At 40.4% G+C, this 15,988-nt stretch overlaps 1 protein-coding gene across 6 annotated transcripts in view; it reads right to left on the bottom strand.

The window, feature by feature from the left end:
* ZNF131 (zinc finger protein 131) overlaps nt 1-15,988 on the bottom strand; it is a 41,944-nt gene that overhangs the window by 1,988 nt on the left and 23,968 nt on the right. For 4 of the 6 annotated variants that reach the window (XM_049863137.1, XM_049863160.1, XM_049863155.1 and 1 more), the window contains exons 5-6: nt 7,838-8,523; nt 1,215-1,345 (exon numbers count right to left, since the gene is read on the bottom strand). In XM_049863137.1, coding sequence (XP_049719094.1) covers nt 1,215-1,345; nt 7,838-8,523 — 817 coding nt within the window. Of the gene's footprint in view, nt 1-1,214; nt 1,346-7,837; nt 8,524-15,988 lie in introns of those variants that run through there. The other 2 variants (XM_049863168.1, XM_049863178.1) reach the window with 2 other exon arrangements.

Below are 15,988 nucleotides of genomic sequence, written 5' to 3'. Positions count from 1 at the left end.
TTGGTTAACTTCCTAAACATACTTTGAGAAACTTTTTAATATTGCCTTCATTGGTTTAAGCATCACATAAATTCTAGGAACATAAAGTAACAATACTGTAATTTCCCCCAGGAGATCAACATTTAAATCCACTATATTATTTGAGAAAAAAATGGATTAATCATGGAAGAATATCCAATTACAGCTAGTTTGCCTGTCCTCCTTTACCCTCCCCTCCTTGGGAATTCTAATGATTGCTCTATAGTTAAGAATAACCTCAGCTTCAGACTGCCTGTCATATGGAACATAATTTTTGTTGATACTGGTTGTCATCTAAGGTTGTATAAAAAGACTATTGTAATTCCCCTTATAAAATCAAGGCAATGATATTCTCCACTTTCATTTCTTTCCAACACATCAGCTCCATACCTTTGCTTTACACTGTTATCCTTCACTATGTTTTATTGTGGTAAAATATATCTAACAAAAAATCCACCACTTTAAGCACTTTTAAGTGTACAATTCAGTGACATTAATTATATTCATCAAGTTATACAACCACCACCACTATCTATTTCCGATTTTTTTTCATCACCGTTTTAACAGAAACTCAGTTAAGTAAAACCCACCTCTTTCCCCCTCCCACCCACCCCTGGTAACCACTAACAAACATTTGCCTATCCTGGATATTTCATGTCAGTGGGATCATACAGTACTTGCCCTTTTGTGTCTGACTTATTTCACTCAGCATAATGTTTTCAAGGTTTATCCATGTCATAGCATGTATCAGAACTTCATTTCTCTTTATGGCTGAGTTTATATTCCACTGGATGTATACAGAGCGTTTTATTTATCCATCCATCTGCTGATGGACACTTGGGTTGTTTCCACCTTTTGGCTATTATGAGTAATGATGTAATGAACACTGTGTACAAGTATCTGTTTCCGCTCCTGCCTTCAAGCCTTTTGGATACGTACCTAGGAGTGGAATTGCTGGGCCATTGGTAATCCTAACTTTAACTTTTTGAGAAATCATCAAACTGTTTTCCACAGGGGGAGAACCATTTCACATTCCCACCAGCGATGAGTAACGGGTTTCAATTTCTCCACATGCTCGCCAACACTTATTTTCTGTTTATAACAGCCACCCTAATGGGTGTGAAGTGGTTATCCTTCACTTTTAAATATTTCAGGCATGGACTCCTTTGTTAAGGACAGAATATACTCACACATACCTGGCACTCATAAAGCTTCTTTCTTCCCTTTTTTGCCCCCACTCCAGTTTGGCAAGCTGTCAAGTGACATTTGAGCGTGCTATTTCTAGCAAATCGTTCATGACAATTTGGACATTCAAAGGGTTTTTCACCTATTAAGAGAGAAAAATATACACATACTGATAAATTAAGAAAAACAGTAAAAGCAAATAAATTTTTAAGACTTTTTTTCTTTCTGGTTAATTTTAATAACATATTCTTGAGGATCAGAATTTATAATTCAGATGTTTTTACCATATCCAGAGGCAGAAATAACTTAAGTCTTTAAGGATTATTATAATTGTACCTGTCATCTGATGAAGAAATAAAATTTTGATCTGAATTCTTTTCCATGTTTTTGTATTTCTTAAAAAACTATGTATTTTTCCTTAGATAAAAATCCAGATCCATCTCAAATTCAAGAAAACGCAGCACTATCCATTCCACAAGCATTTTTTGAGCCCTTACAGTGTTGTATGCCAGATCCTGTGCTGGGTGATGGAGACGAAAAGATAAACTGTCCTTGTTTTCAAAGACTTCATATCCCAGGCCAGGGTGTGAAGGTGAAATACATGAAAACAAACAATTGCAATGCAGTGTAGGTAAAGGAGCAGGGAACGTGTGCAGTAGCCTATGGGGCGGTGGGGGGGGCGTTTGATTCTGCCTTGAATGTGGGAAGGAAAGAAAGCAGCTCATTCTAGGCCGAGACAGAGGGTTAAACAGCATGACAGGTGGGGAGTGAGGAGGGATCAATACTGACTCTCAGACCTCTGGCTTAGAATACCAACCAGGATAAAGAACACAAGAGTCCATGCAGGTTTGGAGTGGGGTATGCTGGTTAAGAGCATAAATTCCGTTGTTTCCGTTGAGTTTGAGGTACCCACGGAGCAGAGTAAAGATGTCTGGTAGGCAGCTGCATGGTGCCAAAAAAAGGGAGGACTGATTCATAGATAAGGGTTATTTAAGTGGTAATAAAAATCTTAGGGGAGGATGAAATTTCTCAATTATGTTGTATGATAAAAGAATCACCAAGTTAAAACAGCAAATAGATGAGCCAGCAAAGGAAATGGAAATGAACAGCCAGCAGAAGGAAGACTAGAAGAGAATACGGAGGGAAATTAAAGAAGAAATTTTAGAAGAATAGGGATAGTAAATAGTGCCAAATTGAAGAGAGATGTCAGGTTAAGACATTAATAGGGGATTACAACAATGCTACCAAAACTGTCAGTGCTGTGGTGGGTCAGAAGCCAGACCACAGTGGATGAAAGAGTGAGTGAGAAACAAGTAAATGAAAAGTCAGTATAGAATTCTTTCAAGAAGGCTTGGAAGTAAAGAACAGAGGTGGCTAGATGGGGACAAGTCACTAAGAGGGTTCTTTAAGCCAGGGGAGGCTTGTTTATTTGTGGGGAAGAGGAGACACAATGGGGAAGGAAAGGAAGAGTGGGAATGACAGCAGGAACACAAGTCGTGGACATCAAATTTCATGGGATCTAGAACATGCACAGTGAAGAAGCAAAGGGAAACTTCTTCTAGACTAAGGGAGGAGGAGACAACAAAGATGGATGCTGCCACAGGTAGGCTGGTGGCAAGAAGACAGGCATGTCATCTGCTGAGAGGTGGGGTGTGGGCAGAGGTCTCAAGTGAAGGTCTGGAATAGCAGTTAGGAAAAGAAAGATATAAAGCAGACACCAAAGGGCCTAATTTAAGGTCTGAGATATGAATTTTCTCCAGTAGTGCTCAGCAATCAGGAAGTAGGAGTAAATGGTTGCAATGATTCCAGGATAAAGGGTTTATTAGAGCAGATAGAGTCAAAAACCAAGGGAATATGCTAAAGTACCAGAAACAGAGACTCAAGTACTATACAACAAGGTCCAGAAAGGACAGAGAAGCCAGAAATGAGGCAATAAACTAGGTACAGAGGGGGATGAAGAGACTGAAAGGCTAAATAAGGCAGCAGTGCACAGAGTAAGAAAAGGACTGAGTGAATTCAAGGGATAGGATGCTGCTGGTAGGGAATGGAACTAAGCTTTCAGAGGTGCAGCCATAGTGGTGAGGTCCCAGAATGAGGCCCACGTATGTCACTAGAAGGGACACTGCCAAATAACTCTGAGCCATGTTTTTTCTCCCCTGCCAAAACATTTATAGTTTATTTTGTGCAATTTTCATGTGATTAAAAAATTAATTTGGGAGAGACAATCTAATCACCTGGAATTAGTATTGGTACAAAAACTCCTTCTCAATTCCAAAAATGTTGGAGAGATTGCTAAATACAATGGTAAGTTTTGTGGTTTTATTAATAGTTTTTTTGTTGTTGTTATTCTTATTATTTTACTATAAATGAAACCTACAGATATAAATTGGCACAGCCTCTTCAAAGGACAATTTCATAAAATTTGCCAAGATTTAAATCGCACGTATTCTTTAATGTGGGAATTCTGCTCTTAAAATATTTAAATTACTTGAACATGTGCAACAGGATATATGTACAAATATGCTTATTGCAGCATAGTGTGCAATAACAGAAGACTGGCAACAACCTCAATGTCTATCGATGGAGGGAGTGGTTAAGTAAATTAAGGTTATACCCATACACAGCAAAAAAGGATTAAATAGATTCATAAATGTTTCATGTTTAAAAAAAAAAAAAATAAAAGACTCCAAGGTAAACGGCTTAACACTGTGTACTGCATGCTCGTTTTTGTTTTTTTTTTTAAGTAGGTGTATGCGTGTTTACTTGAAAATGCAAGGAATACAACTAGAAGGATAAATTAAAAAAAAAAAACGATAGCAGTAGTAGCTTCTGGAGAGAACTGCTGAAGTAGGAAAGAGATCCACTTTTCATTGCACACTAACTTAATCTTTTTATTTAAAAAAAAAAAGTTTAGTTAAGTCCAATAAAATCTAGAAATTTCAACTTTAGATACAGGCAGTACTGTTTACAAAGTGCTTCTACCATTATCTCTGATTTGTCACAACCTTGCAAAGTAAGTACGATTATCCTTTTTTACAAAGAAAGGAAAGTACCCCAAAGGTAAGTAATCCATCAGGTTCATTACACTGGCAAAAGTCAGAACTAGAGCTGAAATCGAATTCTGATTTCTGGGCCCACATTCTTTCCAGGATACCACACTGCCTCTCTGGGAAACTAGGGGACGGCTATTTGAAAATATGGTTAAAAGACACCTCAGGGTTCTCTTTCACACAGGGTGTCCCACAGGAATATATGTCAATGTCTGATACCCTCCCCTGCAAAACTGCCTATCCTTCTATATTCTCCTTTCTAAGTTAGTAATACCTCCAATAATGTCACCACCCAGACCAGAAAGCCTTCATTATCTAGCTGGTCACCAAATCCTGTTGATTGTGCCCACTTAAAAAAAAAAAAAAAAAACCCTGTTGCCATCGAGTCAACCTCCTATGTCCTAGGACAGAGTAGAACTGCTCCACAGTTTCCAAGGAACGGATGGTGGATTTGAACTGTCGACCTGTTTGTTAGCAGCTGAGCTTTTAACCACTGGGCCACCAGGGCTCCTCTGCCTACTTAGTGTTACTCAAATGTACAACACATTTCCACTACCACTGCCTTTAGTCAAATCCTCATTCTTGTTTAGATTACACCAACAGCTTTTTAATTAGAGCAAGCAGGTTTCAGCCCACTCTAATCTACCTGTCAATAATCCATCTAAAATATAAACCTGATCAGGTATCTCCCTGGTTTAAAATCCTTTAAAATGGCCCCCAGAACCTTCAGGATCAAATTCGAACTCATTTACAGCACTTACAAAAAGAACTACATGAGCTCAGCCTCACTTCCCAGCATTCTCTCTTCCTCTTGCCCTTAAGCCACTTGTAGATCCCCCATGACGCCTGGGCGCAAGCTTCAGGGTCAGTCCTTTCTACCTCTTCAGCCACATATCCTAGCATTCTTCTACTTGGACTCAATCCTTCAGCCATAACAAACTACCAGCAGTGCCCGAAACCGGCTGCTTCCTTTCGTTCCTCTATGTCTGTGTATGTTTCATTTCCTTTGCCTGGAATGCCCTTCTTCTGGCTTCTTTTCCCTTTAGTCATCATGGGGTAAACCCCCTTCCATCAATGCCCAGGCAGACGTTCCCACAGGACTCTGTGCTCACCTCCATCAGCACTTAGCCCATTACACTGTGACTCTGCCTGTTCTCTTCCTCAACATAACAGGGACTCTAAAACTCTCATATCTCCCTGGCCTAGCATGTTGGTATTATTACTATTTTCCAAATGGAGACAAAATAATGCAGAGGTCAAGTAACAATTCAAATTTTGTAAATCAGGCCACAGATAACAGTGCATGTTTCAAGAATACACAAGAAATCAAACTGCTAATCTAATAAAATTTCACAAAATATAAAACCCAGGGACATGTATACGTGTGTTTCAGGGGGTAGGACATGAAGGCCCTGGTGGTGCAGTGGTTAAGAGCTCAGGCTGCTAACCAAAAGGTCGGCAGATGGAATCCACCAGCCACTTCTTGGAAACACTACGGGACAGCTATACTCTGTCCTACGGGGTCGCTATGGGTTGAGGGTAGGGCAGAGGGACAGGATCATCTTTACCATTACACTCAGTTTGTTTCAAGGGAAAAATGACCCACCTTTTATTAACTTAAACACAATTTAAAACTATTTACTTATGCTCTTCCTGAATTCACTTATTGATTATATCTGCAACTATCCTGTCACTACTAATTATTAGTATAGCGACTGGCTGAGTTTAAAGAAAACAATCGGTTTGATTTATGTGCTGAACTGTTCTTCCAACTGGCATCTGATTCTACAATTTGTAACAACTACTAAGTTATCTCATCATTTTGGAGGGAAAGACAACATATTTCATAGTCCAGTCCAAAATACAAAGCACAAGACCCGAAAAGCACATTTACAAACTTCCAAAGTGGTCTCTGCTATCCAATTTTCAAATAGGTAAATGTCACTAGACAACGTTTTAGACAAAAGAGACATTCCTAGGAAATAATACAAAAGTGACTGTTACGTTACACCAAATTTCTATCAAAGTGCATTAGCTACTCAATAACATTTATTCACTAATTTAATGTGCTGCTGGTATATCAACCCTTTCACAAAATTAATCCAGTTAACCTAAAAAAAAAAAGGCACATCAACAGACCATTAAAATAGATGAGTGTTTGTTTTTTAAGGACCGAAAGACATAACTATAGACAGTCCCCAAATACACAACAGACAGATACACACAATGTCTGAAAATGGGAAAGCATTTCCCCAAAGATTTCTAAATGCCTAGTACCCACCCACTGCTGTTGGGTTGATTCCAACTCACAGCGACCACATAGGACAGGTTAGAACTGCCCCATAGGATTTCCAAGGAGCAGCTGGTGGATTTGAACTGCTGACCTTTTAGTTAGCAGCCATAGCTCACCATAGCTCTTAACCACTGCACCAATAGTACCTTAAAGCCTTTTAAAATTACACTGAGCCTTAAGTACAGGATGAGATTCCCCTGCTATTCATCTGTTCGTTCAGTTCCTGAGTATTGATACCAAGAGTCTACATACATAGTGCGAGGTACCATATTATCTGAATTTATTCGCTTCCTCAGTTTCAAGTGGTGTGTAATGAGCAACTTTGGACGGTGAGGGGTCTATAAAAAAAATTTCACCAGAAGTTATTCCAATTCCGATACCAAAGAGAAAAACTCTAAACAGTGTAAGATACCCAATGTTGTATTTATTATATATTAAGAGTCTAAAAGGCCTTAATCACCACACGTAACAAGGATTTGGGAACACATGTCCAGACGTAGGACACTTAACACACCCAATATAACTGCTCTCTCCACACTCCCGTTAGAGCAGGTTTAGGGACTCCCCAAGATTCAAGTCATTGGTGGTAGCTCCTGTGTCTGGTACAGGAGACCAGGAAAGAATGTTTGGGGAATGAGAACTGACAGAGAAAAAACAGGCATAGGGGATGCAAAACCATGAGGGTCAGAGGCCCAAAAGTAACCTCTCTGGGATGTCTCCCTCATGCCCAAGATGGCTCCCGGGACAAGGAACAGTATGAAGACCTTATCCTTCTCATCTCCCTGACTGTCCACGAGTCCTCACACTTCTGCCCTTGGAGAGATGGTGGGGAGATGGAGCTATACTGCTTACTTATTTACCAGGTCAAAACAGAGAAAGACTACATGTACACAACAGTATAAACATATAAGGGACTGTGTGCATTATATGTACTCATCTATGTAACATGTTAACATGACAGAGAAAATATAAAAATACTGAAAATTCAATGCAATTAGGATTTAATGACTTATGACTGTGTAGTAAATAAATCAGAAACCATGTTTCACATTCTTTAAAAAAAAAAATTGGCAAAGTATTAAGAGTGACAGTTTCTTTCAGAGCTGATACTGATTTTGCTGTTTAAGAACCAATATTCCAAAGTAATATTATATAAACAATGTGTAAACTGCACATTAGAAAATACAAGAGCTAGTCTCTATGGTATTAATAAAAAGAGGATTATTAGCACTTAAGACTTGGAGAGAATGTGGAAAAAATATACTTTTAACATAAAAAATTTCCTAGTTACCTGTATGTTTTCGAAGATGTTCTTTAAAATGTCCAAAGTGGTCAAACTGTTTCTCACAGTACTGACATATGTGAATTTTTTTTCCAGTTCTTTGCTTCTTACTGACTCCACCTTCTTCCAGGTGGTAACAATTGAGGTGCTGTTTCCAGGCGCTCTCCCGAAGATACCTTTTATTGCATATTTCACACTTGAAACTCTCAGTGGAGTGTGATTTCATGTGCTCCTTAAAATGGTAAAACAATTTAAATGAACGGTTACATTTCTCACAATGGAACAAGTCCTTCACATGTGACAGCTGAAGTTCCACAATTTCAATACCTTCTACCTGTTTGCTTGTGGGGTCAGATGCACAGCCATCTTCTTCTTTAATCTGCCCTTTTCTATCACCTTGACGGTACTTGCTGGTAATATCCGCCAACAGAGCTAAAGCAGAGTCATCGGAGGAACCTGTGCTCTGAATGTACTTTATAGACTGCTTGGCAGAAGCCACTTCCTCTAATGTTTCGAGGCCTTCATCTTCCACTTCGATTGTGCCTTCGGCAATCTCCACCTCAATTTCAACAGGTTCTGATTCTGCAGATGGCAATGACTCAGTGATAACATTGGAAGTTTCTGCAATCTTTCTTTTTTTTGCCTCATTTTTTCCTGTGTTATTTTCCTCAAGTGGAGCTGCATTTTCTTTGTTCCTGAAACACATAATGTATGGATTAAAAACGTCTATAAGGCCAATCAAAATCCTAACAGGCTTTTTTGAACAAATTGACAAGTTGATGGTAAAATTTATATTAAGAGACAGAAAACAAGATTGGAGGGCTTATACTACCCGATTTTAAGACTTACTTTAAAGCTATAGTAATTAAGACAACGTGATATTGATGAAAGAATACGCAGGTTGATTAATGGAACAGAATAAAGTCCAGAAATAGACCCACACTTATATAATCAATTACTTTTTGAAAAATTTTCCAAAGTAATTCAATAGACAAAAGATAATCTCTTCAACAATGGCACTGGAACAAGTGGTATCTGCATGGGAAAAAAAAAAAACCTCAACTCTTACCTCACACCCTACACAAAAAATTAACTGAAAAGGGATTACAGACTTAAATATAAGAACTCAAACTACTAAAAACTTCTAGAAAAGAAAAATTTGTCACATCAGATTATGTCAAAGGTTTCTTAAACAACATACAAAAAGTAGAAACCGTAACAGAAAAACTGGTAAAATGAATTTCATCAAAATTAAAAACTTCTGCCCTTGGAAATAGTTTTACAAGGCAAGCGAGACTGGAAAAAATTTTTGCAAACATACATCTCTCAGAGGGCTTGTATCCAGAAAATAAAAAGAATTCTCTCAATTCAATAAACTCAGTAAAGGCCATAAAAAACTGTTTAGAGACAAGTCTCCATGGGTCTCTTGTGTCTCTGCATGTCTTGTGAACAGTCACTGACAGCTTTTGTTCCGGTCTGTCTTTTTAAGAATGTTTGCAGTACAGCCAATAGCCTTGGAAAAGAGACAGTGTCTCCCTTTGGAGCAGAGGGAACTTTTTTTTACTGTCCAATAAAATAATGTCCCTAGAGGGGAAGAGGTGAGACAGGTCTGCCTGCAGGCCATTATAAAAGATTTGGGTTTCCCAAGCTGGAGATTCTTCAGCTGTAATGTAAACCCCCTGTGCACAGAATCCACCCCTGCCCCTCTGTGTCACCCCCACTGGACTTAAGAGGGGAGAAGAAACTGACACAAATATGAAATTCATGCTGCTTGCTGCACTAGAGTAATAAAGTCCTTTGCCTCTGACCCTGCAGCAGCCTTGGAAAGTCTTTCACCAGCAACCATGAAATGATGGGACCCTAACTTGTTGGCTTGCCAAACAGAATAAAATCTGAGACCCCTCAGAGTTCCTGCAAGTTTCTAGAAATGAGAATAGGACATTGAAATAGATGAGGCTTTCTGGAAAAGGAAGGATGAGGCCTTACAGAGTGATTAAAGGGACTTGAGGTTAAGTCCACCAGAACCAGAAGCAAACATGTTGACCAAATCATATGGTCAACCAGGCAATAGCTGGTCCTCCACTTTATTGCAATTAATGAGGAGAAACTGAGAAGATGGTTGCAGAATGAGTATGGGCAGTAAATTCAAGGGTAGTTGCTGGCATGGTGCACTGGTTGTTACAAACTCCCCTCTGGGTGGGGCAGGGAGAAGACAGGGAACCTTCCCTGAGAAGCTGGTGATCAGCCTTGGTCTGTTCCATCAGAACAACTAAGATTCATATTGGTAAGAGGGACAAAGGTTCCACCTGTTTTCAGACAAGTTACAGTGACGTGCACCTATACCAAGTGTAAAAGCAGGGAAATTTACAACCACCTATGGGCAGTTTCTTTTTTTTTATGGGCAGAGACCAGGTGAGTCATTAGAACTTTGGTTGGTTCACATGCAAGAGGGTGACTTAATGCTTGTCAAGCAAGAATGACACACCTCCAGCAGTTTACCGTGCCCATCTTAGATCCATTTAGAGATGAGAGTAAAAGATCTCAGAGTTTTTTTGCAGTGGGCCCTGGATACTAAAAGGGTGCTCTGGCCCTCTTAAGGAGATTTCCTTGAGACAAGCTTCTGTGGGAAACCACAGATGAGGCACTGACTAGTAATAGAGCCTTCTTGCTCAATTGGGTGTACAAAGCTGAAGAAGAAGAGCCACTGGAAAATGAGAAATGAACCCAAAAAAATCTAGATAAATTCTTTCCCTAATCCTTATGTTAAACCAGGCAACTGTAGCAAGGGCAGGGGTTTGGGGACCATAGTTTCAGGGGACATCTAAGTCAAATTGGCATAATAAAATCTATTAAGAAAACATTCTGCATCCCACTTTGGAGAGTGGCTTCTGTGGTCTTAAATGCTAGCAAGCGGCCATCTGAGATCCATCAATTGGTCTCAACCCACCTGGAGCAAGGAAGAATGAAGAACACCAAAGACACAAGGTAATTACGAGCTTAAGAGACAGAAAGGACCACATAAACCAGAGACTATATAGCCCAAGACCAGAAGAACTAGATGGTGCCTGGCCAATGACTGCCTTGACAGGGAACACAACAGAAAACTCCTGATGGAGGACAGCAGTGGGATGAAGACCCCAAATTCTCGTAAAAAAAGACCTGACTTAATGGTCAGACTGGGACTAGAAGGACCCTGGAGGTCATGGTCCCCAGACCTTCTGTCAGCCCAAGACTAGAACCATTCCCAAAGCCAACTCTTCAGACAGGGATTGGACTGGAATATGGGATGGAAAATGATACTGGTGAAGAACGAGCTTCTTGGATCAAGTAGACACATGAGACTATGTTGGCATCTCCTGTCTGGAGAGATGAGAAGGCAGAGGGGGCCAGAAGCTACCCGAATAGACATGAGGAGAGAGAGTGGAGGGAAGGAGTGTGTTGCCTCATTAGGGGGAGAGCAATTAGGAATGTATAGTAAGGGGTATATAAATTTTTATATGAGAGACTTACTTGATTTGTAAACTTTCACTTAAAGCACAATAAAAATTAATTAAAAAACATGCAAAAACACAAGAGATGTTATCATGGTAACAGGGCACCAAATGTCTCAGATTAAGGTGTACTCCTTAAAAAAACTCATCACTCCGCAAGTCAAGCCTGAATCAGCCAAAAAGCATAAACCTCACAGCCCAACTAGAAAGCAATGTGGACAGGGATGCTGAATCAAGAGGTCCCCTAAATAAGTGTTAACAATGACAACTTTACTGCCTTAATATAGGGCTCTGGGGGTCAGCCAAAAACACTGGAGACTTGTTTGGTCAAGCTACAGGCAGCTTCCACACTGCTTGAAACCAAAAGTAAATGTGCTTTGCTTACTGGCACAGAGTCATTCTCTCTCCAGACCACCTGATCTCTTCCTCTCCTCTACCTTGACTTCAGCTGCTTTAAAGATAAATATGGATGGAGGTGAGGTCTCCCTACTTTCAAGTGAGACCAAAGGCAACATATACACACTCAAATACGCTGGAAAAAATCTCGTAAAGAGAGGGACTCAAACTTTTAATGGCTCTGCCAGAAACAGGTGTTCAACTCATCATTCTACCCAGTCCCATGGGGAGAAGAGGTGCCTGCATTCAACTGATGGGGTCTGGGCAAAATCCACAGCAGGAAAGGGAGGCTATCCTGATCTTGTGGGTGGGTCCCTTTGGGCTGATTTTATGTACTGTTGTTGCTTCTACATCTGAATATATAGTACAAATTGGTATATTATACGCATTTACTTCCCTATCCCATAAGAACCAGAGGGGATTATCCTGATTAGGAAGAGCCAAACATAGAGAAGTACTAATGGAAAAAACCTCCCTGATACTTGCCACCAACAGAGGGTCAGGATTTAGCATGAGTGTCTGTACCTTCTGGTGGCCAAAGTTTACACTATATTGATAATGCCTCACTGACTGGCAAGTCAAAACCTCAGACTCAAAGGGCCTGAATACAGTGCTATCACACCACCAGCAGCATGCATTGCTGATAAAATTCAGAGGCCTGCTCACCAAGTTAATTTTCTTGGGCCTGTGCAGGTGGATTTACCACGCTCAATTCCTCCGGCAGCCAAGGAAAAATTACTGTCTCATCACCTCTTCTCTCCCATCACCAAAGGCGGCTCAGCATCTTATCAGATTTTTTCAATTCTAGAGACAGTATTACCTCACTTGGGCATTCTACTTGCTCTTTTATATCACCTAATCTGCAAATCAGCATTCTTCAAGCGGTATGCCAATCCAAGAGGCTGCTGGAAGCTGTCCAACGAGCTGAGATACATTATCTCTGGGGCCTCATAACTCTAAGGATCTCTTTAAGCTACAAGTCTCTTAAAATGATGACTGTGGATTAGAGCTTCTGGAAAAACGAGGCAGCCTTCACACAAAAGTATTTCTTGAGTTTTGGATTTGTTGACTTCCTGACATGGCTACAAAGTACAAAAAACCCCTTTGAAAAGAAGCAATCAGCTTGCTGTTGGGCTCTTGTTGAAACTTGATGTCTGATTCACAGAGGCCGTGTGACTCTCCAGCCTAATATTCCCATTTGTGAATGGGTTGACTCAGACTCCATGACTAAAAAGATGGGACAGGTCCAACAAGCCACATTCATCAAATGGAAATGGTATATTCAAGAATGCAGCTGGCCTCTTGGTTTTACATGAAAAAGTGGCAGCTCCCCAATTCTGCTGACCAAGGTAAAGCCACTGGCTCAATGGGGTCCTTGATTCACAAGGTTTCCCTAAATGTCTAGACCTGGATTACTGATGGTTTGGCTAAACTGAAACTTGGTGTTCACTGGAATGCTGCAGCTGCTCAGCCTCAATACCAGCTATGGAAAACCAAAAGTGGACATGGTGGCTCTGCTCAGTGGGCAGAACCAAGGCTGTTCTCACAGCTCTGGCCAATATTCCCTAAAATGAACCTTGTTATATTTTTTACTGACTCTTGGGCTGTTTCCAATGGCTTAGGTGTCTGGTCTGCTACTTGGAAGACTACTGATTGAAGTCTTGGCAGATTAAAGACATCTATCTTTGGAAACGTAGCTATAGAAAGAAACAGCAGTTGCTCCAACATTGTTTTGGTCATGGCAACGCTTCCACCATCACAGACTGGGCACAAAGTAAAGGACCTTATGTTTCTGACGCAGAGGGTGCCACTCCATGCCAGACTCATAATTTCTGCCCAAAGTTGGCCTGTTTGTGATGAAGGAGGCCACGTCGCACAGGGCACTGTGCCCACCCATTTCCAGCAGAATGACTACACCAATCCTTTGACCCCATCTTTGGACTATCAGTGATGCCTCACTGCTGATGATACTTCTTCAGGTTATACTGTTGCCATTCCAGCCCAATTAGCTGACTCTGGCCTCTGAAACCAATCTGTCATATGTTCAGCTTTCTAGACCATCTGCAGTCTGACAATGATCTAGCAAAAGACAAAAGTTGCTAATAATGGGCTGAGAGTCAAGATAAAGATGGACCTTTCTTTCACACTCACTACCATCCACATGTACTGTGTAGAATACTGGAACAGCCTTGTTAAGAATTGTGTCTCCCAAAAAGATACGGTGAAGTCCTGTGAATGTGGCCTTGTTTGGAAATAGGGTCTTTGAAAATGTTATCTGTTAACATGATGTCATACTGGAATGGAGTGTGTTGTAATCCAATATGAGTGGCGCTCTTACTTAAAAAAAAAAAAAAAAAGATACACAGCAACACAAGGGGAGATGGCCACGTGTCATGAAGGCTGAGATTTGGAGTGGTGCATTTATAAGCCAAGGAATGCCAAGGATCAATAGCTATCAGCAGAAGCTAAGAGGGAGGCATGGAAAAGATTTTCCCTCAGAGCCTTCAGAACAGGGACCATACCCTGACTTTAGACTACAAGCCTCTAAAACTGGGAGACAATAAATTTCTGTCATTTTAAGATACCCATTTTGTTGGACTTGTTATGGCAGCCCCTAGGAAACTGTTACTTGCCTCCTCAAATACTGACTCAAAAAGATTTGACTCTACTTCCCTCACTTCCTCTTTGTCCAAAAATTTGGGTATATATCACTTTGGTCCTTGAATTTGGTCATCCCCAGAAATGGGATCATCTCAGCTGCTTCCTGGGTAATGATCAAGATAAAAGGGGTGGGAAGTTAGATAAACCTAACTGGAAAATTCATAATACTACCCTGATCATTCCCAAGCATTATGTTTTTCTTTACCCTAACAGCAACCTTGGACTAGCCCAATTTGTATATCCTCCAGGTGATAAGTTGGTTAAAATGGGTCTTGTTGTTGTTGTTAGGTGCCGTCGAGTTGGTTCCTACTCATAGTGACACTATACACAATAGAATGAAACAAGGCCCGGTCCTGCGCCATCCTTAGAATCATTATTGTACTTAAGTCCACTGTTGCAGCCACCGTGTCAGTCCATCTCATCCAAGGTCCTCCTCTTTTTCGCTGACCCTCTACTTTACTAAGCATGATGTCTTTCTCCAGGGACTAGTCCCTCCTGATAACATATCCGAAGTATGTGAGACATAGTCTCATCATCCTTGCTTCTAAAGAGCATTCTGGTTGTACTTCTTCCAAGACACGCCTGTTCGTTCTTTTGGCAGTCCATGGTATATTCAATATTCTTCTCTAACACCATAATTCAAAGATGTCAATTCTTCTTCAGTCTTCCTTATTTATCGTCCTGCTTTCACATGCATAGGAGGCGAATGAAAACACCACGGCTTGGGTTAGGCACAGCTTAGTTTTCAAGGTGACATCTTTGCTTTTCAACACTTTAAAGAGGTCTTTTGCAGCAGATTTCCCAATGTAATTCATCTTTTGATTTCTTCACTGCTGCTTCCACGGGTGTTGACTGTGGATCCACGTAAAATGAAATCCTTTACAACTTCAATCTTTTCTCCTTTTATCATGTTGCTTATCGGTCCAGTTGTGAGGATTTTTGTTTTATGTTTAGGTGTAATCCTTACTGAAGGCCGTGGTCTTTGATCTTCATCAGTAAGTGCTTTAAGTCCTCTTCATTTTCAGCAAACAAGATTTTCTCATCTGTATATCACAAGTTGTTAATGAGTCTTCCCCCAATCCTGATGCCACATTCTTCTTCATGTAGTCCAGCTTCTTGGATTATTTGCTCAGCATACAGACTGAAAAGGTATAGCGAAAGGATACAACCCTGACACATACCTTTCCTGACTTTAAACCATGCAGCAGCTCCTTGTTTAAACAACTGCCTCTTGGTCTGTGTAAAGGTTCCTCATGAGCACAATTATGTGTTCTGGAATTCCCACTCTTCACAATGTTATCCATAATTTGCTATGATCCAGACAAATGCTTTTGCATAGCCAATAAAACACAGGTAAACATTTTCCTGGTATTCTCTGCTTTCAGCCAAGATCCATATGACATCAGCAATGATATCGCTCGTTCCACGCCCTCTTCTGAATCCTGCTTGAATTTCTAGCAGTTCTCTGTTGATATACCGGTGCAGCCACTTTTGAACGATCTTCAGCAAAATTTTACTTGCATGTGATATTAATGATATTGTTCAAAAATTTCTGCATTTGGTTGGATCACCTTTCTTGGGAATAAACATAAATATGGATCTCTTCCAGTCA

This window comes from Elephas maximus, chromosome 2, assembly GCF_024166365.1.
Source record: "Elephas maximus indicus isolate mEleMax1 chromosome 2, mEleMax1 primary haplotype, whole genome shotgun sequence".
Classification (NCBI taxonomy): Eukaryota; Metazoa; Chordata; class Mammalia; order Proboscidea; family Elephantidae; genus Elephas; species Elephas maximus.
The sequence above is the reverse complement of the archived record's forward strand: the minus strand, read 5'-3'. Positions and strand labels throughout refer to the sequence as shown.